Below are 24,130 nucleotides of genomic sequence, written 5' to 3'. Positions count from 1 at the left end.
CAGATTAGGGATAGATCATGTCTGACTCTTTGTGATCCTATTTGGAGTTTTCTTGGCAAATATAGTGGAACAACTTGCCCTTTCCTTGTCTACCTTATTTTACTGATGAAGAAACTAAGGCAAAATAGGTTAAGTGACCTGCCCATGGTCACACAGTTATTAATCATCTGAAGTCAGATCTGAATGCAGGTCTTCCTGACTCGAGGCCTGGACCTCTATCCAATGTACCTCTGAGCTCTCCAGATCCTGTCTGGTGTCTTCCCAAAAGTCTCTTCTACAAAAAATGTAGTCACTTTAGAAAATTGTGGATATATAGTAAAGGACTGTTATTTACTTCCTCTGCCACACAATAAATATATAACACAGAGAAAACTCATAAACATGTATTGAAAAATATTTAAAACATGAAATCATAATCTCTTTCTCCTGTTATATTCTCCTGGGAGATTTAGGAGATGACCAAATAGATTTCACTTTTAATTCAGTTGTCATTTTTCTGAATGGATGGCTGACCATCTCCCCCAAGAAGGGTGTAGTTACCGGGAGCACTTCGTACTGCACAGCTAGCACAAAATGTAACGACTGGTCCTCTAGACCTCACAAAGTCGCCATAATATAGGCTGGGAACGCCAGTCTCTCATGATCTCTGTTTTGCTACTTGGGATTGAGGAAAGAAGCACAAAGCAGGAGAGAAAGCTAGGGAAGTGAGGCCCAAATTCTGATTCCTTTAGGCAAGTACGCCATGTGTCCATCATGATCCTAGTGACTGCCAAGGAGGCAGAAGGAGAGGATGCTCTTCCCTCTTACTGCCTCTCCCTGGGCTGCAAGTCCAAGAAAAATACAGAGAAAAAGGTGAGGATTCTGGTCTCCCCCCTTTTGGAATCTGCTGAGGGATAACACTCTCCTACCGAGTTACCAGTCCTCTTTGACACAGTCCCCCAAACTACCACAGAGAGCATAACACTGAAGGGTTGGCCACATTGTTCCAATGCCAAACACACATTTGCCTAAAATAGTATTTTACAGAGAACTCACAAAAGGCAAGAGTTCACCTGGCTGTCAGAAGAAGCAATACGAAGACATTCTCAAGGTCTTGCTGAAATATTTGGTTTCCACCGTGAGACCTGGGAGAAGGTCACAGGACCGTAATTCATGGCATGCCAGCATCAAAGAAGGCACTGTGTTCTGTGAGCAAAGCAGAATGGCAGCGGCTCCAAGCAAACAGGAGATGCACAAATGTAGAGACCTCTCCTCCCCAAATGCCCATTGGAGTTATTTGTGCCAGCCTTTCGGGTTCATATTGCTCCAATCAGCCACAGTCAAGGTGGACATCGACCCCATCAGAGTGAGGACATTCTGGTCCTTGGAGAAAAAAGGACAACAACTACCCCCAGCCCCACCATCTCAGGGGACCAGTATCATGGCAAAACACAAGTGCATGGGGCCAATAAGGCATTATTCCATCATTATAAAGTGCAAGACTTTCAGCCCTGAGCCAGAAGATTTGATTCTCTCTACTGAGTCACAGCTTACATTCTCGACTCCACTGGAGGTCCGTGCCGTTGGGGGGAAGCTCCCCAGCCCTCCCCATCACATGGATAATGCTCCTAGTGGAGTGCGACAGCCGTGGCTAACAGCCTGGTTCAGGCTGAGCCAGATGGGATGGCTCTACTTAGCTTAGAATTGTAACAGACCTTAGAATGTAGAATGGAAGCATTCTATGTGTGGAATACATTCTACATGTACAATAAGGAACACAGAATGTGAAAGCTGAAAACGGTCTACACCCCTCAGTTTACTGTTAGGAAAAGTCAGCTTCAGAGAAATGATATAAGGTTTAAAAAGTATGTTGCATAGTCTATCTCACTGTCTTTCTATAAGGAAGAACAGTGGATAGATAATATAGTCAAGAAACTCACTGTAAAGTTTAAAATTAATATCCAATACTCCAAATATTTACTAAATATTTATCTTGAAGTATAAGGAAGTAAGGCTAGCAAAACCCAAAAGTGGCTCATCCTTCTTCCACCATGGAACCAGAGAGCCAGAGTGGTCCAAAACATTAACTCAAAACTCCCTCATGTAAGGAGTCATACAAACAGGAAAAGAAAAGGGGATTGTGGGAAATGTAGTCTCTAGGGTTCCAAATTCTAAATCAATACATTACCCAGGATCAAACAAGTAGCAAGCTAGAAGATATTTCTGTTTTATCTACACTGATATGTATATTGTGATGTTCAGTCATTTCCCAGTCACCGTGACCCTATTTGCGGTTTTCTTCGTGAAGATACCAGAGTGGTTTTCCATTTCCTTCTCCAGCTCATTTTACAGATGGAGAAACAGAGGCAAACAGAGAGAGGTTAAGTGACTTGTCTGAGGTCACATGGCTAATAAGTGTCTGAGGCTGGATTTCCTGGCTCTAGATATGACACTCTATCCACTGCTACACATAGTTGCCTGATTTATACATGATGGCGTTAGAAGTTCCAAATTGAATGCTGTTATGAAAATGGTGGCTCTCAGAAAACAAGGAAAAAGAAGGAAATGGTTGGCCCTCTGATTAGACTGATTTGTAGCTGCCAGTCATATTGATAAGATCTAGATTCTCCTCCGGCTTCACATTTTCTAATCTCTTAGTGTTCCTGACCCTTGGGAAAATTCCTGTAAAGAGCTAATTCCATCCATCGTGGGCTGATTCTCAGTTTCAGTGGGTGATATTTCCTAGATACCTCTTCCTATTCTGTAGGGATGAAGCCTTCTGTGTGGTAACTACAGCCTCCTACAATATACTCTAGATTTCTTGCACCAACAAAAAGAAGCCACATAGAATAGTTAAAATAGCATTAGACACCCTGAAAACTTAACAATGGACCCCCTAGATTTGCTTCTAACTCTAAGCCTGCCTCTGTGATTCTAGATGAACAAATAACAGGTTAAATGTGTTACTTCATTGATGATACTGGACCACAGGTCTGCTTGTGACAATATCACCATTTCCTGGCTTGGACCACTTCCCATTGGGCTTCCCCCAAGGACCTTGGTCCAAGAAGCCTTTGTGGCATCCATCTGGGGTGGGGAACTCAGTCAACTCAGATAGGTGGATAGAGCAACTTGACAGAAAACTTGGACCTGTTTGCCCCAGGCTTCTGATGGAGGTTGTTTGCAGGCAGCTGACAATTGACTGACTCATCACCTTTTCCCTTCCTCTCTCCCTGTTCCCACCTGCTCTATTCCTATTCACTGGTAACAAGGCAAGCATTTTCTTTTGCTGATTATAAAGAAAACAAAAAGGAGATTCAGGAAAAGAGTGGTTGGTTTTCTACACTTAAAACATAAATGTGAAATTGAATCTAACACACTTCCTAGTTTGACATTTTTAGGGGAGATTGGCATTAAATAATCTATGCATATGTGCATCTTTATGTGTGTATATCTATATCTATATCTATATATTTAAGTTTGGGGTGGCTAGGTGGCATAGTTGATAGAGTGTCATCCCCAAAGTCAGAAGGACCTGAATTCAAATTCAGCTTCAGGCAATGACTAGCTGTGTGACCGTGAACATCATTTAATGTTTGCCTCAGTTTCTTCATCTATAAAAAGATCAGGAGAAGAAAATCCCAAGCTACTCCATATCTTTGCCAAGAAGACCTCAAATGGAGTCATGGAGAATCAGACACAACTGAAAAATGACTGAACAACACATATAGTTATATATACAAACATGCATATATATATACACACATGTGTGTGATACTTGGAATCAAATAAATAACCTACGTATGTGCATATATTTATGCATGTGTGTCTATACATACATATATGTATATATATGCATAACAAGGTAACACAGTAGATAGAGTGCTAGCCCTGGATTCAGGAGGCCCCTGAGTTCAAATCCAACCTCAGCCATTCCTGATCTGTAAAATGATCTGGAGAAGAAAATGGCAGAACACTCCAATATCTTAGCCAAGAAAACCCCAAATGGAGTCACAGAGAGTCACACACAACTGAAAAAAATCATTGAACAGCAGCACATATATACACATACATGTGTACCTACACACATGTGTGTTACTTGTTAACATTAAAAGATTAATTCTTCCCGTTTCCTATTTTGAAAGTGAGGAGAATGGTCATACAATGGCCAAACATAACTGTGTGACTGTATGTGTACATACCGCTGCAAGAAGGTAGTCTGGAATAGTAGAAAAACACTGGATGAAAGTCAGGAAACTTGATTTCTTGTTTGGACTCTGCGACTGATTTGGGCAAGTCACCCCCTCTTCTCTCCTTGCCTCCGTTTCAGAGCACCATAGGATTTAAAACTAGAAGAAACATGAGAGAACTTTTAGCAGGTGAAGAAATTAAGATTCAGATGTGTGAAAGGATTTACCATTTGGGGTAGTAAGTAGAAGGGCTGGAATTTGGACCCAGGGATTATGAGAACCCCTTGTCTTTTCACTATACATTATTGATCTTTTGTATTAATTAGGGATAATTAGGGATTGGACTAAATGATCTCTTAAGAACTGTTCTGAGGGACAGCAAGATTGCATAATGGGTAGAGTACCAAGCCTGTTGATAGAAGAACTTGGGTTCAAATCTGGCCTCAGACACTTCCTAGCTGGGTGACCCTGGGCAAGTCACTTGACCCCCACTGCCTAGCCCTTATCTCTTCTCTGCCTTGGAACCAATACCCAGTATTAATTCTAAGATGGAAAGTGAGGTGTTAGAAATATTAGTGAGAATCTCATAGTTTGTACTATTAGAGCTAGAAGGAACCTTATTTGCCACTCTACTGTCTTAGAATTGATACTAAAGTAGAAGGTAAGGGTTTAAAAAAAAAAACAAATAACTCTTTGGACTCATACTTTAGGAATCCATGTGCTGCTTTTCATTCTTTTGACTTGACATGACATCCTTTATTATCATAATACATTATATTTTTAAAACTAACTTGAGAATAAAAAGCTTCCATTGTATTAATTCTGCTCAGTCCTTAAAACACCTCAAATTTTCCATATCTTTTAGTATATTATTTAATGCTTAAACTAATGCCAGCTTAAGTTAGGTGGCTAATGTAGTCCCTTTCCATCTTATTTGAACTCTCTGATTACATATCTCCAGCACCTTAAATACAAAACTTTGCATATGATAAGTAGTATTTGAACCCATTCTGCCATTTCTGTTCTAAATATTGATAGTTAATCTGTTTCTTTTGGTGAACAAATTGAGAGCTTTTAGCAGTCTTCTTCCTATTTCGAGTTGTGTTTTGTATACATTCATTGATATTTTTAATGCTGAGGCTTTTTCATTAATCGTTATTTGCAGGGTATCTGATGGAGAGAAATTGATAACATGTCAAAGGTTAGAGTTTCTAAAATAAGACTAGTGGATGAAAAAATGAATCCTATCTGAGAACCACACCAAGTGGAAAAAGTCTTTCTAGATAAGGAATGAAAACCATATGAACTCGATTGGCACACTTGAAATGGAGCCCAGTATCAGATGCTGTTTCCTCCTCAGTACCATAAAGGCTATCTCCTTTTTTCAGGGCCAGAATGCATCTGTGCTAGTGTTTTTCCACAATGCTGATGAAAATGGCAGGAGGAGGTCACAGCTAGACCTGGAAGGATCTTTCCTTGCTGCAGTTGGAGATATCATTGTGGTTACTGCAAACTATCGAGTTGGCATCTTTGGTTTCCTGAGCACTGGTGAGTACCCTTCAATCATCATTCAACAAAGATTTCTTAGGTGCCAATTGCACACAATTGTATGCATTCCACTTCCTTAGTATTAGAGAATGGGGCAGCTAGGTGGCTCAGGGGTTGCAGTGCTAGACCTGGAATCAGGAAACTCATCTTCCTAAGTTCTGATCTGGCCAACTTACTAACTGGGACAATCATTTAACCCAGTTTGCCTCAATTTCCTCATCTGTAAAATGAACTGAAGAGCAAAGAGCAAACCACTCCAATATCTCTGCCAAGAAAATTCCAAATGGGGTCATGAAGAGTTGGACATAACTGAAATGACTGAAAAACAACAAGAGAATGACAATCAGATGAGATTTCTCAGGTATTCAGAAAAAGTACTTGGTAACTGCTAGATACTGTGGGAGATAAAATATAGAAAGACATAATCCCTGCCCAGAAAACAGACACAATTAAAAATCAGATGAGGCAAAATCTTAAGTGCTATAAGAGAGAAAAATATTTCAGAGGTTTGGAGAAAGGAGAGATGATCTTTATTGGCAAAAGTAAGGTTCTTGTGTGCATTTAGCACATTTAGCACCTTCCATCCAATATTATCCTCTGTCTGAGAAAACAGACCTGCTCCCTTTCATACCAGCCTGGGACAAGGACATATAATTTAGTTTACTTCTGCAAATCCCCAGTGCCATAGATGTTACAGGTTTCCATTTTTTAAAAATCCACTATTTGCCTTCTATGAAGGTCTTTAAATAATGGAGAGACCCTTTAAGGACATGAATGGTATAGTGAAATCTTACCCTTCCCTCACCTATATACACACAGACACTGAGACACACACACACAGACACTGAGACACACACACACATACACACAAACACACACACACCCTGAGTTCAAGGGTCCTTAATCCTTAAGATCATATGCTATTCTCTGCATTTTACAGATGAAGAAACTGGGGCCCCCCAAATCTAAGATTCCATCCCAGATGCTCTGACTCCACATTCAGCATTCATTTCACTGTATCACACACAGATTGCTTTGCAAATCTTAAATGCATATAGAAGTGTGTGTCCTTATAAATCAGCACATGTCTACACTCATGTAATTCTTCTTGGAATAAATGAGATGGTCTAGAACTGTGTTTCCTGATAGATTTCAGTTCCTTAAACATCTATGGACTTACTGGGATGCCTGAGAGGAGTTGTTTAATGTCTAGTCATTCCCTTATCCAATATAAATCTGATTACTACCACCTGAAGCCCTCCTTAATTTCATTAAAAATGGCTATCCATTTGTCCATTTTTCTTTCCTCTAATATACATATGTGTACATGTTTATATAATATTCAATAAATAAATCTCATGAAAATGGACCTACATACAGACACAGACACAAATTCCATCTCTACATCATTTTACCTTTGTTTTTCCATCAACTAGTACAGTGCCTTACTTGTAGAAAATATTGGCAGAATTGAATCGAATTGACTCTCCCCTCTTCTTTTCACACATTGCTTGTACTGTGAATGCGATCTTATGTTTCTGCATCATCTAGCATTTTGAATTTGGCAAAACTATAGAGTATCTTATTTGTGCCTCTCAATCCCTAGTTTCCTCCAAAACTTGATCAGCTGGTTGAAAGACTGAAAGATTCAGCTCAAGCATCACCTTTTACTTCACTGACCCCTCAAACTACTGGTAGTCTCCCCCTCCCAACACTTTGATACCCATATATGTACATGTCATATATGTACGAGTGAGAAGTCACTTCATAAAAGCTTGTTGATTGATTGAAATGTCTTACGAGATAGACCCAGCAAATATTATTATTCCCAAGTATCCATCCATTCAACATTCATTCAGGCAACATTTATCAAGTGCTGAGGGAGGAGGGGTGGACTAGAAAAACAAATCAGATATGGCCCCTGCTGTAAAGATTGGGATATTCTTGTTATAATAATAAATAAATAATAAATAAAATAATAAAATGTGAGCAGAAACAGGTAAAAACCTATGAAAGAGGGAATGGCAGCCCCCACCCCAAATGATAACAAGCAGCCAGTTATCACTCGAAGCCCCTTGACATAAAGGCTGGAGAGACGTGATGACACTCTTCCCAGTCAACACCCCTAGAGGAAGGCTGCTGTACCCTTTCCCCAAAGAAGGTTTCATGGCAGACCTTGTCTGGGCCTTGCCACTGTGGGTCTGGCCTCAAGCCCAAGACCTGTCCCTAATTACCTGAAGCACCCTTCCTATTAAGGTTTAAAGTCAATATATAGATCTGACTGCTATTAAGGGATTTATTAACAGGTTTAGGTAAATGGATTGAGGGGAGAGGGTGAAGGTAGCCCTGCCAAATTCCTATGTAGTCCTTGATTCAGTGGGCCAGTGACCTTCCCAGCTAATAGCCCCTTCTACTGACTAAAATACTGATGTGTCTTAAATAAAAAATTAAGAAACCATTCAGGGTGGCAAGGAGAGTCTTGAGAGCCAAGCTCTGGTTTGAGAGTCCATTCAGCCCCCCACCCCTCCAGGGGTCTGAAATATTTGCCACAGGTGGAGGAAAACAATAGTGGAATGTCTGGTGAGAGAACAGCTACTAGTTTGAGGAAAGAAACAGGGTCTTCTCTTATGGCTTCAGAAATTCTTCAGCCCTTCAAAAACCAGACTTTCCAGTTCCCAGGCTCCAGGCAAAAGACCAAGAGGCTCTTCAGAATCCTCTCAGCCAACCATTCTTGTCCCATAAGCCCTTGCTCTTCAAACTGCCACTTCATTCCTGTCAACCTCAGAATTCCAAACCTCTTCGCCCCTTCCTAACACTGCCTTTGTGAAACTTAAAGCAATAATTACAGAGGAGGAAACCAAGATCCAGAGAAGTAGTGACTTACTCCAAGACCTCTAGTGCACAAACTAGAACTTGGGTCTTTTGAGTCCTTGTTAATGACTTTCTACTATACTAGGTTATCCTAACTCCAACTATTTCTTCTTATTTCTTTTTAATACTTTAATACACACAAAAGCTAGACCTTGTAATGAAGTGTATATATGTGTGCATATATATGTATGTATTCCTCTTCCCTCTCCAGATATCCATTCCTTGGAACATGAAAAGAATAAGCATAAAACAGAGAAATATAGCCCTTCAACAAAACCAATCCATATATTAATCATCTCTGCAAATGTCTGTGATATTCTGCTTTCCAATTCTGATTTCCACTTCTACAAAGATAGAAGAGATCCTTTTTTCTCAAATCTTCTCAGAGATGATGGGTTATAATTATAATTTTGCAGCATTCGACTTAATTTTCGTCCTTTTATTTTCATTGTTATAATCACCAGGCATATTGCTTTCCTGGTTCTGCTTACTTCACATTATGTCAATTTATACAAGTTTTCTCAGATTTCTCTGAATTCTTCATTCATAACTTCTTATGAGATAGTACTATTCTGTTACATCTGCATACCAAAAATGGTTAAACCATTCCTCTACTGATATACAAAGGAATACAAGCTCATTTATGCATGTACCTATAATATACCTGCATATTTTGGTCAAAAATTATCAAAAGGAAATGTGGCAACCTGAGATTTTTCCACATTTCCCTTTTGAACTTTCAGACATGTTGAATAGAAAACAGTTGACAAGAAGAACTTTGGAGTCTACTCTGATTTTTGTTTTGTTTTCCAACTGTGTCTATGGTTACCATAGTTATTTCCCAAACACAGAGACTAATAGAATTCAGGATGTTATGATTTGTGAGCAGTCTTCTGCTTCTAGAACCAAGAGAAATCCATTTATGGATGTTGGTAGGATAAAAATCTCTTATAGATGGTGTTCTGTATGGCAGAAGCCTCATTAGCAACTCCCAGGCAATGGGACATCCCATCCAACTGGCATTGGTTTTCATCATCAGAATTATGACAATTATGTTTGCTTTGAAAGTAAACAAACAAAAAAAGACATGAGGGATGATAACTTAGGTTTATATTATGTAGTTCCTAAGATTTAGTTATGATTATCTCAACTTAAAAAATCATAGTAGTTACAAATTGTTAGAACAATGGTAAATATTTATTCCCCTTATTCTGTAAGTAGGAAAACTAGAAAGTCAATGCGATTAGATATGTCTGCTGACTTTGGAAAGCAGAGAATAATAGCTTAAATACGCTTCTGTCATTTCCTACCTAAGTGGCCTTTGGTCACATGGGTATTATTCATATATTTCAATAAGAGGAGAAAAATCTTCTTTCACTTATTTTTTACTGAAAAATCCCCATGTCTCTGAATAGCCTCGCTTAGTTCTATTTGGAAATCGACATCAAATGGGAAGACCATAAAATAAGGCACTTAGACAATAAATATTTGTTAAATGTCTACTTTGTGTGAAGCACTTCATAAAGTTTTAGAGACACAACAAAAGACAAAAAATAGTTCCTGCCCTCAAGAAGGTTGCAATGTAATGGGGGACACAGTGTAAGGGGGAGATGACATGCAATCAACTATGTACAAATCAGATACAATATAAATAATGTAAGGATGATATTAGAAAATAAGTATTGTTTTATTAGTTTAGGGAAAAGAAGTAAAGTGGCTGCTTGAGAAAGAATTAGAGTTTGAAGCAGAGCTGAGAGAGTGTGTTGATTTCAACTGCTGACAGTTATAACCTTTTTCTATGTCAATTACTCTCTCTGGCAGTTGGCAGAGACACACATACTCTCAGAGACTCTCAGGGCTGGAAGAAGTGACATCTTTGCCTCTCTCTCTGTCTGAGGGAAAAATCTGAAGGAACTTAGTGATTTCCAATCCCAACTTGGGAAACATTATTGAATATCTATTGTGGTTTTTTATAGATTGTTTAACTATGAGAAGATCAAAGAAAAAACTGGTCTTTGGTTTGGACTTTGATTCTGAGTCTGTTTGGGCTCAGAGTCCTAATTTGATTTTTGTTGAGACTCAACCAGTTAGCATTTGCTATTTTATAATTTGAAGGCAAAGTTAAAATGTATAAGAATAATAGTGGTAGTTTTTTATTTAGATAGTATAAATTTGGGTTAGTCAGATCAGGGAGGATTAGTGTAGCCTGTGAAACAGAGGAGAAGTGGTTCCTTGTGGAACTTGGGAGTTTATTTGGGTGGATTTAGAATCCCTTAGAATTAGGAATCCTTTATTTATCCTTACATATTTCAATAAATATTTTATGTTTATAATAAGAGTCTCTTTAGCATCCTTGTGCCTGGTCCTGAAGGGAAGTTCACATTTGAGCTTCACTTTATCACTGAAGATACTTTTGATTACATCTATCAATAGTATCCAAAGAGTTTTTTTAACAGTTTTGAACAGTTTTTCTATCTACTTTGTGTATCTTGCCATTAACATTTTTTAAAATTTATTTTTACAATAGGAAATAATCAACAACAGGAAGGCACTAGAATTAAGTAGGTTTGGGAAAGACTTCTTATAGAATATGGAATTTTATCTGGAACTTTTAGGAAGGCAGGGAAGTCAAGAAGGAGAGATAAAGAAGGAGAACTTTCCAGAAGATACCCTTCTCTTACCTGTATTTATGGGCATTTTATTCCTGACTAGTAGCAGCTCAGCTATGATCATCAGAGCTCAAGAGAATGTGTTAATTTTCTTTAGAGGACATAACATTAACAAAGAGGTAAATATGAATTCAATATATTTCATTTCCTTTTGACAATGGTATTTATTTACCTTATTCTATAGGCAAGGAAACCAAAAGGTTATTGGGATTAGATGTGTCTGATGACTCTGGAAAGGAGAAAACTACACTTCCAATATGCTTCTGTCATTTCCTACCTAAGTATTGATGGATAGACAGATTGATAGACAGAAGACAGACATATAGATAGATAGATAGATAGATAGATAGATAGATAGATAGATAGATTTATTGATAGTGTGTGAAGGAAATTTATCCCTCCTCCTTCTGGGGTTGCATAGGTGACATCATACCCTGTTGACTACCTGCATACCTGGCATCAGCCTGAATATAAATGTGAATGCCAGGGTAGGGACAGGGAAACCAGGAGGCTATATAAAGGGGTAAGCAGGAAATTCACTGTCTCTTTCTGTTGTAACTTGTGTGTGGGATACTTTTGGAGAAGAGGTTATAGGATGATCAACCATGTGGGAAAGTTAAATTGGGATATTCTCCCTTTCATCTTTTCTCCTCTCTTCTACTTATCTATAATTTCATAATAAGTTCATTAAACTTATAACAAGGCTTTTATTTTAATTGATACAATAGATAGATAAATTGGATGGATGGATAGACAGACAGACAGATAGAGTCAGACAGACAGACAGACAGACAGATTGATAGATTGAGAGACTGATTGATAGATTGATAGATACATTGAATAGATGGATAGATATATAGAAAGACACAAGTGGACAGAGGGAGAGATAGAATTATGATTATACTTATACAAATACATACATAAGCATACACATATCTATATCTATATTTACATATAGATATATAGTTATTGTAATTGTTTAAAAGCATTATTCTGAGAAAGAGCCTATAGCAGTGATGGGGATCCTTTTGGAACTTTTTAGGGAATCCCTGCCATGCTCCACCTCACCTCCAGGCTGGGTGCCAGTGTCCACCCCACATTACTTACCATGCCCCACCCCCAACTACATGCCTCACACCCTGACAACATGCCCTGCCCCCAGCTGCATGCAGGGGCATGGCCACTGATATTATATTCAGTTAGAGGAATACATCCTCATTCCTTCCTGGAAGTGACAGGGTTCCCACTGCAATTTCTACACAGTGCATGAATCCTATTAAAAGGAAAGGGTCAGTGACCCAACCCTTAGCAAAGCACTAATAATGGAAGGGTTCTTAATTAATCCATCCATCCTGAATGAACATCATCCCATGTACTGGGCCTGGCAATATTCAGTAAAGGTGAAAGGCGGTCTATGAGAAAGCAGGGGCTTCTTTAAGGTATCCCATAGTGGGGTAACTAGAACTGAGTGGATGAGAATATCCTGGAAGCTTCAGGCATTTGGTAGGCCTTTGAAGCACTGAGACCACAGACTAGGGGCTGGGATTTTCTTCTCTTTATGGGTATTTCTTTCTTCCTAACTGTCTGAGGGACACGCTTTAGATATTGCTTCCTCCAATTGAATTAGGGAATTATCTGTCCAGGTAGCTGGGTGTGAATAGTTCAAAACACAGGAAAATACCCCAAATGTGAGGCAAAGAATAGTCATAGGGTTCAGGGAGTTAAGAGTTAAAGTAACAGGTAGGATTAAAATAACAAAGGTGGGGTGGGGGGCACTACTAATTTCAAAGTGTCCTGCAGCTGTTTTTTATTGCTGGGATAGAGATATTTGAGGTCTTCCACCTGTTCATAGGAATGTGTCCCTACTTCCTCTTCTGCCCCCTGTTTTTGGAGAGATAAAGGGTTTAATGCAAGAGACACCAGTCCGTGGACTCTGCCTGTCCAGTTTTATAGTGGTGGGGCTGGATAGGATGGCTTGATGCGGACCCTCCCAGCCAGGTGTTAGGTTCAGTTGCGTTCAGTAGACGCAAGGGGAGGAGCCAGAAGAGACTTCCTGGAAGAGGAGACCTTTAAAATGGGTAGAATTTGGATAAATGAAAGAGTCGTTGTAGAAGAGAAGATTCTTTATCTGGCATTCATTAAGAGATCTAGGTTCAGTTCTTCCCTGAAGCATTTACTAGCTGTATGATCATCAAAAAGTCAATTAAACTCTCAGAACCTTTGTTTTCATATCTGCAGAATGAGGATTACAACATCTATACTAATGACTTCATAGGATGGTTAAGAAAGTGCTTTTCAAACATATGTGTAATAGAAATGAAAATTGTAGTAGTCTATCAATCAATAACATTTACTAAGGGTTTGTTATGACCCAGGCACTGTTATGCACTGAGTAGCAGTAGAAACAGCAGCAGTAACAGTTGCTATTTATTATTTTTAAGAAGTTAAAGAGGTGGGGTTGGGAGGAAGGTACCAGGACTGGACCAAAAGCTACATTCAAGCCCCCTCTGGACTTGTGAACTCAGGTCAGTCACTTAAGGTAGGAGCGCCGTAGGCAATATTCTAAGACTATAAGTTAAGGGAGTTTCCTCACCTTGGAGGACCACAGGTCCAATGTGGATAATATTTCTAGATATTATTATTAGGAAGGGAATAAAGGAACAGCATGAAACCAAGGGTCCCAGGGATAAGAATGGCATGTGGAATGAACTGTGTACAGAAGAGACTGGCTAGTACAAAGGTTTAAGTGCTGGAAAAGAGCAAAAAGTAAAATTAGAGGAGCAGCTTGTTACAGTACTGGTGAAAGGAGATCTAGACAACAGACTTGGTGTTGAATCCCAGCTCTGCCATTTACATTTCTTTATTTCTCTTTGCATCCCTCTTTTTAACTCTATCTTTGTCTCTGTCTCTCCCTCTCTCAGTCTCTCTCTTTCTCTCTCTTTGTCTCTGCTTGCCTGCCTATCTGGCTGTCCCTTTTCCCTGGGATTTAGAGGCTGGATGAAATCAAGACCAATAGAAATTTAGTCATTTGCCCAAGGGGTCTTAATTTCTTCCTCTGTAAGTTTAAGGGAACAACTGAAATTGATATCCCTAACATACTTCTATTTCCTGATAGTAAAGTAGCATGGGGGATCTCGAAAATCAGGCAGATTTTGAAGTTAATGTGGTGGGCAGTAGGGAACCATTTTATTTAATTCTTAATTTTTTAAATAATTGATTTATTTGTTACATTGAAATTCCCAGGTTTCTCTCTTCCCTTTCTACCCTCCCCACTCTAAGGAATTTATCATTTTACAAAAAGATCTATGAACATATAATATTATGTCTTGCTTATTTTTATTTAGCAGTTCTTTCTCTGGAGGTGGACATACACAAGTTATTCTTTAAGCTGTATTTCTGTTGCTATACATAATGGTCTCTTGGTTCTGCTCATTTCACTCTTCATAATTACATGTAGGTATTTCTAGTTTTTAAATTAGCCTGTTCATCATTTCTTATATAGTAGGTTTCTATCACACATTTGTTCAGCCTTTCTCCAAATGATGTCACTTTAAATTCTTGTGTAGATAAAGACAGACAAAATTTCTAGAAAATAAGCTATTAAGCTCATATCATTTTTGTCTTCTGCCTTAAAGAGCTCACAATAAATGGATTTGAGACACAGAGACATTGCTGGGTAGTGATGGAATTGTCTGGCTTCTCGCCTACTTCATTGATTTTTCTACTCTTCTGCCCCCTCCACCTAACCTCAAATTTCTCTTCCACCTTAATGAGTCCAACAGCCTGGGGTACAAGGAGGCTCAAAGATAGATTCACTAATAACTTCTTTAATCATAGAAAACTAAAGACACTTGAAGAAATTCTAAAATTCTCTCTCAATCAACAAGTTATTTGCTTTACTGGTGTTGCTTTAAGTGGACAGTGGGAAATATTGTCATTTGAGGATTCAGATTTCAGCAGGGAATAGCTTCCTAGTGTGCAGTTCATTATTTTTATGGAGAGGAATTGAAGCATGGAATGCCCGCTGTATTGATCTCATCCCTCACATGCATTCCTGGAGCATTTTCTTACCTTGCCCCAGACCTCTGGTAAAACCCCAAGCCAACGTCCCAATTTAGAATTTCAACCAGAGTCATTCCAACCTTTTGAGGTTTTAGGAATTCAGGGAGGATCTCAGGGTCTCAATAGGTATTCCTTTGGCCTGCTAGTGGGTATTGAATATTATGTTTGTACCCCTAGAAAAAGAGAAATAAATAGGAGGTAGTTCCTGATTTAAGGTGTTTGCAATCTAGCTCAGAAAATAGGACATAGACACGTAGATTTAAGAATAATAATAAGTGAAGTTTGGGAGAGAGTGTTATACAATGAAAAGAACACTGGATTTGCATTTAGGGGATAGACTAGATTTCAAAACCTGGTTCTACTAAGGTGAGTGACCTGGAGGAAGTCACACACCCTCTCTTGGCTCAGTCTCCTCATCTGGAAAATGAGGGGGTTGGATTAGATGACTTCTACAATCCATTTCAGCTTGAAATCTAATGATTCTAGGACCATCTTCCTCCTACTTAGTTTCCTACACTACCAAATAAAGCCATTTAAAAATTATTCCAGAGCTACTTGTCTGGTTTCTTATTCATTCATTCATCCAACTCAAAAGTAGTGTCAAAACATCCCATGTTCTCATTCTACCCAGGCGCCATGCCCACATATCCTCACATGCTCCTTCCCCATCATCCCAGCCTTCTGTCTCTACCATTCTCCAACTTTTGGTTTCATCTCTCATGTCTCATTTGTAATTATTCCACCAGTTATTTCTTACCTGAGGTCCATCTCTCCTTCATGCAGAACAAATAATAATCATGATAGCAAGAAAGGAAAAGCTTACATTTGGTATAAAGTGTTTTATAATGGAATATCTCCAATAGTAGGGCAGCTAGGTGATGCAGTGGATAGAGTGCCAAGCCTGGAGTCAAGAAGATTCATCTTCCTAAGTTCAAGTCTGGCCTTAGACACTTACTAGCTGTGTGATCCTGGGCAAGTCACTTAACCTCCATTTGCTTTAATCCACTGGAGAAGAAAATAGTAAACAATTCCATTATCTTTTCCAAGAACACTCCTTGGACATTATGGCCCATGGAGTCACACATAGTCAGATACCACTGAACCACAACAAAGATGGCATTAGGGTTTTTTGGCTAAAATGCCACACTATTTACTCATATTAAATTTCTAGTCCACAGTAAAGATAACTGAAATTTTTGACACACGTTTTAATTCACAAAGTATTTTATATATATTATCTTATAATAATAATTCTAACTAACATTGAGATAACACTTCAAATCTTGCAAAATCCTTCACATTCATTGTCTTATTTGATCCTTGCAACAGACTTCCAAGCTAGATACTACCTTTTGCACTATATCATTACTTCCATTTTACAAATAATGAAACTGGGGCTCAAGGAGGATAAATGATTTGTCCATGAGGATAAAGTTATTAAATGTTCAAGCTGAGATTTGAACCCAGGTCCTTCAGATCCCAAGCGCAGTGATCCTTCCACTAAAGCATGCTTCCTGAATCCTCCATTCCTTGCCACTGTACACAGTTGATCTTTTAAATCTGGTATCACTTAATCTATAGTTATAAGCCCAAGTCATGAAAAATTCTGACTTTCTTCCAGGGTCTAAGGAAGCCAGTGGAAACTGGGGCCTGTTGGATCAGGTAGCAGCTCTGAAATGGGTACAGGCTCACATTGGAAGCTTCGGTGGAGATCCCCGCAAAGTGTCGGTGGCAGCAGATCGAGGTGGTGCTGACATTGCCAGTATCCACCTTGTGACAACCACTGCCAACTCTAGACTCTTCAAAAGAGCGATACTGATGGTGAGTCCTCTTTGACTTCAGTCTCAAAGTCCAGTCCTTGGTTCCTCACTTCCCTCATCTGCCTAAACAAGTTTGGCTTGACTTGATGATAACGATGCATAAGGAATGGGTAGGGAGAGTTCAGGGGAAAAGAAGGGCAGTTGTACCTGGGACCTAGAGGAAGTGAAATTGCTAGCATCAGCTATGGGAGGTTTGGCGGGGGGAGGGGAGAGGATGGGGGGGGGGGAGAAAAAGATCTTTTGTTTCCAATGAATAATGTTTGAAAATTACCAAATAAAAAAATGTTTAAAATTTAAAAATAAATAAATAAAAATAAAAGGAAGCACAACAACAAACAAACAAACAAACAAAAAGGAAGTGAAATAGCTATATCACATGATTCAAAGGATGCATCAGAGGGTATATTTCCAACCTGAAATTCCTACCCACAACAAAACTTTTTCTTAAGAAAACATATTTTAAATTAGAATGTTATCTAGGTGGAGTCACATACTGGAAACTCAAGATGCCTTAAGGAAGTAACTTTGGAAAAATAATAATTATATATTCTGACATTATTTAAATATAGTTGGTTTACTCTGTAATCCTGTGTGTTTTATCACCTACATTAAAAAGTCTATTTCAGAGAAGTGATCCACAGGCTTCACCAGACTCCCAAAAGGCTCTGACCAAAAACGGTTTAAGAATCTCAGCCCCAAGAACATTGTACATAATAACAGCAATATTATATGAGGAACATTTGTGAATGACTTAGCTATTCATAGCAATTCAGTGAGCCAAGATAATCCTCAAAGATTCTTTTCATGATAAAAACTGCCATCTGCCTCTAAAGAAAGAACTGGAGGAATCTGAATGCAGACTGAGACATACTACATTTCACTTTATCCCTTCTTTTTCCTTTTGTTTATTCAAGTTCTCTTTTACAAAATGACTAATATGGAAAAATGTTTTACACTATTACACATGTAAAATCTATACTAGATTGCTTGCCATCTCAGGGATAGGGAAGAGGAGAGGGAGAGAGGGAGAGAATTCAGCTCAGATTTTAAAAATGAAACTTAAAAAGGTCTTTTTATGTAATTGAGAAGCAAAAGAAAATATTATTAAAAAATAAAAACAATCTCTGGCCTAAGGGATTAGTTCATCTAAAGAACTCATTGCTACTATCTCAGATTAGTCCAGGGAGGTTTAAAGGAATGTGTTGAGGGGAAAGTTCATGAATCTAGAAGGTACTTTCTAGTTCTGAGTTGCTTGATGTAGGGAGAGGAGACTATGGGACTATCAAGAAGATATACTCAAGTTATCAATCATGAGGGTATTAGGTTTTCACATTCATTGAATAAAGGAAGGGGGAAGAATCACTGACATGCTGTTCCTTAGCAACAGCCTTTATCCTCTCTTTCCTATCTTTAATCCTCATTGAGAATGTTTGGTTTCAAAATGGTTTGACTTTTGTTTGTTTGATGCTGTTTTAGGTGGGAATTAATTCTGAAATATGGGGATATTTAACGAATCTTTGCTAAAGTATCAAGCTCCATTCTTCCTCTGCACGTCGGAATGGGGTACATTGTAGGGGAGCTTGATATGTTAGGCTGACATTTTTTTCTCCCTGGAATTGGGCCCCAGAAACACATAACCATACTAAATTGGGAGCAGGCAGGGAGGGATGAGGGAAAGCCATTGGTATGTATATCTAGGAAAGGTCTGGAAAAGCTTCCATGAAGATAGGTTGCCTCTCCTGCAGACATTCTTAGTCATCTAAGTGTCTTTGAATGGCAAAGCTCTTTGGGAAAGACAGAAATTTTTTCATTGGGGAATTTATTTCTAAAGTGGTATGACTCCTGCATTAACACAGTTACTCAGGGAATATGTAGAAAGACAGAGAGAAAGTACTGGAATTGGAGTCAGAAAGAACTGGGTTCAAATTTTGCTTTAGCTACCTACTAACTGGCTGGCCCTGCTAGTCACTTAACGATTTTGGTTTTCTAATCTGTAAAATGGGGCTAATAATACTTACTTACTTACTGGTTTCTTGTGAAGACCAAAAGAGATTATATCTATATATAGACATCTAGGTATAACTTTGCAAAACTTAAAGCACCATCTAAAGGTCAGCTAATGTGGAGTTAGAAGACATGACTTGAATGCTGGTTGAGTTGTGTTGGTGTTCAGTTGTTTCAGACATATCCAACTCTTTGTAACCCCACTTGGGATTTTCTTGGAAAAGATACTGGAATGGTTTGCCATCTCCTTCTCCAGCTCACTTTACAGATGAGGAAACTGAGGCAAACAGGGTTGGTTAAGTGACATGCCTAGAGTCACATAGCTAATATATATCTGAGGCCAGATTTGAAATTAGTTTTTCTGGACTCCAGACCAGGAACTCTATTTACTGGTCCACTTTTTACTGCCCTCCCAGTTGAGGAGCCTGCTTTCTATATCAACCATATCTGCAACTTGTGTCCTGGTTGATTGGAAGTTGGTCTTTATGGGATCAACATTGTAAATTTAATCAAACCCTGACTGCTTTTTGTTCCATTGACAGAGGCCATATTCCAAGTTCTGACCAGTCTTCTTATAGGTCCATGCACTCAGCTGTGAGAGAATTTGAGTGACTTGAGCACAAATCCATCCTCACAACCAGCAGAAGCACTTCCAGAATGTCTTGACTGATGGAGAGTCAGTCAGTAGCATCATGAGGAGACATGGTGGTGGGACAGGAAATGGACTGGATTAAGAGTCAGAGTAGCTGAATTTCAGCATCTCTCTCTATTACTTATGACTTGTATGACCTTGGACCAATTATTTCACCCAATTTGTAAAGTGGTGATTAGATTGCAAGTAGGATTGGACTCAATTTTCTTAAACATCTATTCAGCTCTAATTTTTGTGATCTGTAACATTCAGAACCAGGCTCATGGCATTGGCAGAGATCCCCATGTGGGTATCTTATTCTTGCTTCCAACATCCTTGAGGAGGGATCTCTCTCTCTCTCTCTCTCTCTCTCTCTCTCTCTCTCTCTCTCTCTCTCTCTCTCTCTCTCTCTCTCTCTCTCTCTTTCTCTCTCTCTTTCTCTCTCTCTCTCTGTCTCTCTTTTTAACCCTTACCTTCCATCTTAGAATCAATTTTAAATTTTTTGAATTCTAAGTGGTAAGGGCTAGATGATAGGGATTAAGTGATTTGCCCAGGGTCAAACAGCTGAAGTTTCTGAACTCAAATTTGAACTCAGGACCTCCTATCTCCAGGCTTACCTCTCTATCCACTGAGCTACCTATCTGCCCCCTAGCAGGAGCCTTTCTTAACACTGTATACCAGAAGGGTATGAAGATAAAGTCTTTTGATTAATTGTACCAATGCCTCTTAAACCCTCGGTTCTACTAATTGATGAGGACTATTTTTAATACGTTCCTGTTTTCCAGCTCTGGTTCAACTCCACCCCTAATAAATCAGGTATTCACCAAGACATTGAGGCCTTTCTTTCTAAATTCCTGATGGATCCAGAAGGGAGGATTTTCTTTCAAAGTCTGTAGGTGGTTGGAGAGTTTCATTTTAATAATCTATTTAAAACCAATGACAGTGTTGTTTCAAAAAGAAACTCACTCATCTGTTTTAGCCATTTAACAACTGCTATTAATAGAGCAGTGTCAGCAGTTATTAGGACAGAGATGAAATCATTTGTAGTGAAAAGGAGGAAAATTATCGAACATGCTAAATGTTCTTAGAAGCCTTTTTCCAGGCAACAAATTTTTAGAAAAAAGGATGAGAATTGGTAGTGGATTTCTATGACTAATTCTTAATTCTTTATGAAAAATTCAGGGCCTAAACTGCTGGAGCACTGCACTGGGGGCTCATTATTGGTGTTTAGTTACTCATCGGGCAGCTTCGAAGAAAGTTAAGATGTGTGACGATTTTCCTCATGTCCCAAAATTTGAGGCACAAGGAAGAGGGATCCCCGCAAATATACTCCCAACCTGTAAGCATTGTGACAGTTTTCCAATGTTTGAGAGAATTCAAGAAATAGTATGATTTACTTTGAGGGGGGTAATGAGCTTCCCGTCACTGGAAATCTTCAAAGGAGGGTTGAATGATCCCTTATTGTTGGATTGAAAGAGGTGATTCCTATTCAAGTACAGGTTGGACTCTAAAATCCTTCCCCATCTCGATAATTCCGTGATTCTGGGATGCCCTGCTGCTTTGACATTTACCTCCCCTCTGCTACCTTGATGCGTAGGTGGAGGCACTCTCAGCCTTGCTGTGGTGTGATCTCCGGGATCCAGAAAGCAGCATTCATCTCTGAAAATTAATAAGGCCTTTTGCACAGTAGTCTCAAAGGAGATAAGTAGGTAAAGAATTTAGTAAAGAAATCTTAAATCTATGTAAATGTCATCTAGACAGGAGATAGTAGAGGAAATTGAGAGTTGGTCTAAATGAAAAAAATATCTGAACTTAGCAAATGCCTGGCAGATAGTAGACCCTAAATAAATGCTTATTGACTGATTGGACCACTTTTTCTGCAGAGATGTTAAAGATGATGTTAATATAACAGTTCAAAGTCTGATATAGACTATTGGCGTGACCTTGGGCAAGTCCCTTATCTTTTCATTGCTCTGGGCAACTCTCTTATCAGTTACAGAGAAGACACTCATGTGTATAAGCAGGAATTTCATCTGAGAGTTCCCTATGATAGTTAGGCAACAGGCATTTATTAAAAAGTCTTTCTGGGGTTCCAGCACTGGGCTGAGCATTTGGGATACAAAGAAAAGTGAAAGATAGTCCTGGAGCCTCAGACCCTTCCAACCTGAGGAGGACAACAATATGAAAACATGGACAAACTGACTATATACGGGATAAACAGAAAATCACCAACAGAGGGAAAGCAATCAAATTAAAAGGATTAGAAAGGGCTTCCCATTCAAACTGGGCTTTGGGCTCTCTGCAAAGATACTGGAGAAGTTGGTCATTTCCTTTTCCAACTCATTTTACTGGTGAAGAAACTGAGGCAGGGATTTCAGTGATGTGCTGAGTGCTCCCTAGCTAGTAAGTGTCTGAGCCTGGATTTGAACTTACAAAGATGAGTCTTTCTGATTCCAGGCCCACTGAACCACCTAGGTTGCTCAACAACAACAACAAAATGGAATTTTCTCTGGGACCTGAAGGAAGCCAGGAGCCAGAGGGGAGGAGGGAGAGCATTCCAGGCCAGAGAGACAACTAATAAAAATTCCCAGAGTCCAGATATGGACTGTCTTGTTTGAAGAACAACAAAGAAATCAATGTCACTGGTTCAAAATTGTCCATGGGAGTTGGGAGGTGGGGTAGGAATAATAAGACTAGAAAAGGAGGCGAGCTAAATTGGAAAGGGCTTTGATGGTATAAGGATAACATATTTGGACCTGAATGTAGGGAAAATCACGTGGGCAGTTGTATATTATTTATATTTGGGATATGCGATATTCATTTGTTTTTGCACATCTCCCCATTAGGATGTGCATTCCTTGAGATCAGGAATTGTCTCTTGCTTTTCTTTTTTTCTGTACCCTCAGCACTTAGCACATTGCCTGGCACATAAGACATACTGAATGTTTGTTGACTGATTAACTAATGACAAGTGATGACATTCTAACAGGAGCTGTGACCACTGTGGGCTCAAATAGCCAAGCACAGGCTTCCTTTAGCTCTTTTGGCTGAAGACACTCTCATAGACATCATGAGGATGCTGAAGCTTTAGGGTCACCATGAGGTTTCATACAATTCTAGATTTTAGAGCTGGGAAGGATCATCTTAATCCTTGGCTTCCTGTCACCACCACCCCATGAAACTGAGGTCCAATAATTTGAAATGACTTGCTCAAACACATCTGTAGAGTTAGTGACACAATTGGCACTGACCCCAGATCTCCTGATTCCCAGCCCTGGGCTCTTTCTTTTTCCAAAGATCATAGAAGAAAGAAAGCCCGGTGTACAAAAAGGAGGCGGAAAGGTTTTGGCTAATGTCATGATTTTGCAAAAGTCAAGCCTTGCTTCTTGAATAGAAGAATGATCTTGCTCTTGAGATTGTTCTTCTTCTTATTATTATTTAAATTATATATTATATGATTAACATTCTATTTAATATATTATTATAATATAATCACAATTATATTATAATAATATAAGCTAATATATTTAATATATTATATAATATAATTTAATATTTTACTATATAATTATTATTTATGATGCTATATTGTATTATTATATGTAATATATAGAATTTGTTATTTAATTATTCTATGTTATCATATCATGTTTAATTAATATAATACTTTAAAAAATAATATTCATCCTGCTTTATAGTCTACCTACTATAGAAACAGATCTAAGTTAGCTATTCTTACTCAGTTTATTCACCTATCCTCCTTGAACCCTTGTTGAAAGTTTCTCAACTTTGAGATCAACAGAAATCAAGTCAAGTCTCAATTTCCATCTTGACTGTGCCAATTTATCCATTAATCACCCCACGTAACTAGATTAAGAAAGACTTTCCAATTTAGAATCAATACTGGCAGAAGAGCAGAAGGCTAGGCAATGGAGGTTAACTGACTTTCCCAGGGTCACACAGCTAGGAAGTGCCTGAGGCCAGATCCCATCTCCAGACCTGGCTCTCTTATCCACTGAGCTAACCTAGCTGCCTTCCAGATATATTGTTTTTCTCCCATAGCCTCATAGATACATCTCTAATATCATTGGAACTGGAAGGAAGCTCAAGACAGAATGATAGAGTTAGAAGGGATCTGAGATCTCATCAAGCCCATTTTTTTTCCTTGCATTGGAGACTTAAGACAAGTGAGATTAGGCGGCTCACCCAAAGTCCTGAGAGAACAGAAAGGCCAGAATTGTAGCTAGAGCCCCTGACTCTCTGCCCACTCCATCTCTCTAGAAACATATCTGTTCTCCCATCATTTTAACAATCGGCTCCCTCAGATCCTGAAATCAAGTTCATCAATCACCACCT

General features: G+C 38.9%; 1 protein-coding gene across 1 annotated transcript in view; it reads left to right on the top strand.

Annotated features, from left to right (window-relative positions):
* The window catches only part of TG (thyroglobulin), a 384,892-nt gene that overhangs the window by 208,016 nt on the left and 152,746 nt on the right, over positions 1–24,130 (top strand). Inside the window, exons 40-41 of the mRNA XM_056821020.1 lie at positions 5,558–5,717; positions 16,941–17,140. Of these exons, the coding sequence (XP_056676998.1) occupies positions 5,558–5,717; positions 16,941–17,140 (360 nt within the window). The remainder of the gene's footprint in view (positions 1–5,557; positions 5,718–16,940; positions 17,141–24,130) is intronic.

The sequence above is a fragment of the Monodelphis domestica genome, chromosome 3, assembly GCF_027887165.1.
Source record: "Monodelphis domestica isolate mMonDom1 chromosome 3, mMonDom1.pri, whole genome shotgun sequence".
NCBI lineage: Eukaryota > Metazoa > Chordata > Mammalia > Didelphimorphia > Didelphidae > Monodelphis > Monodelphis domestica.
This window is presented reverse-complemented; position numbering and strand designations above follow the sequence as displayed.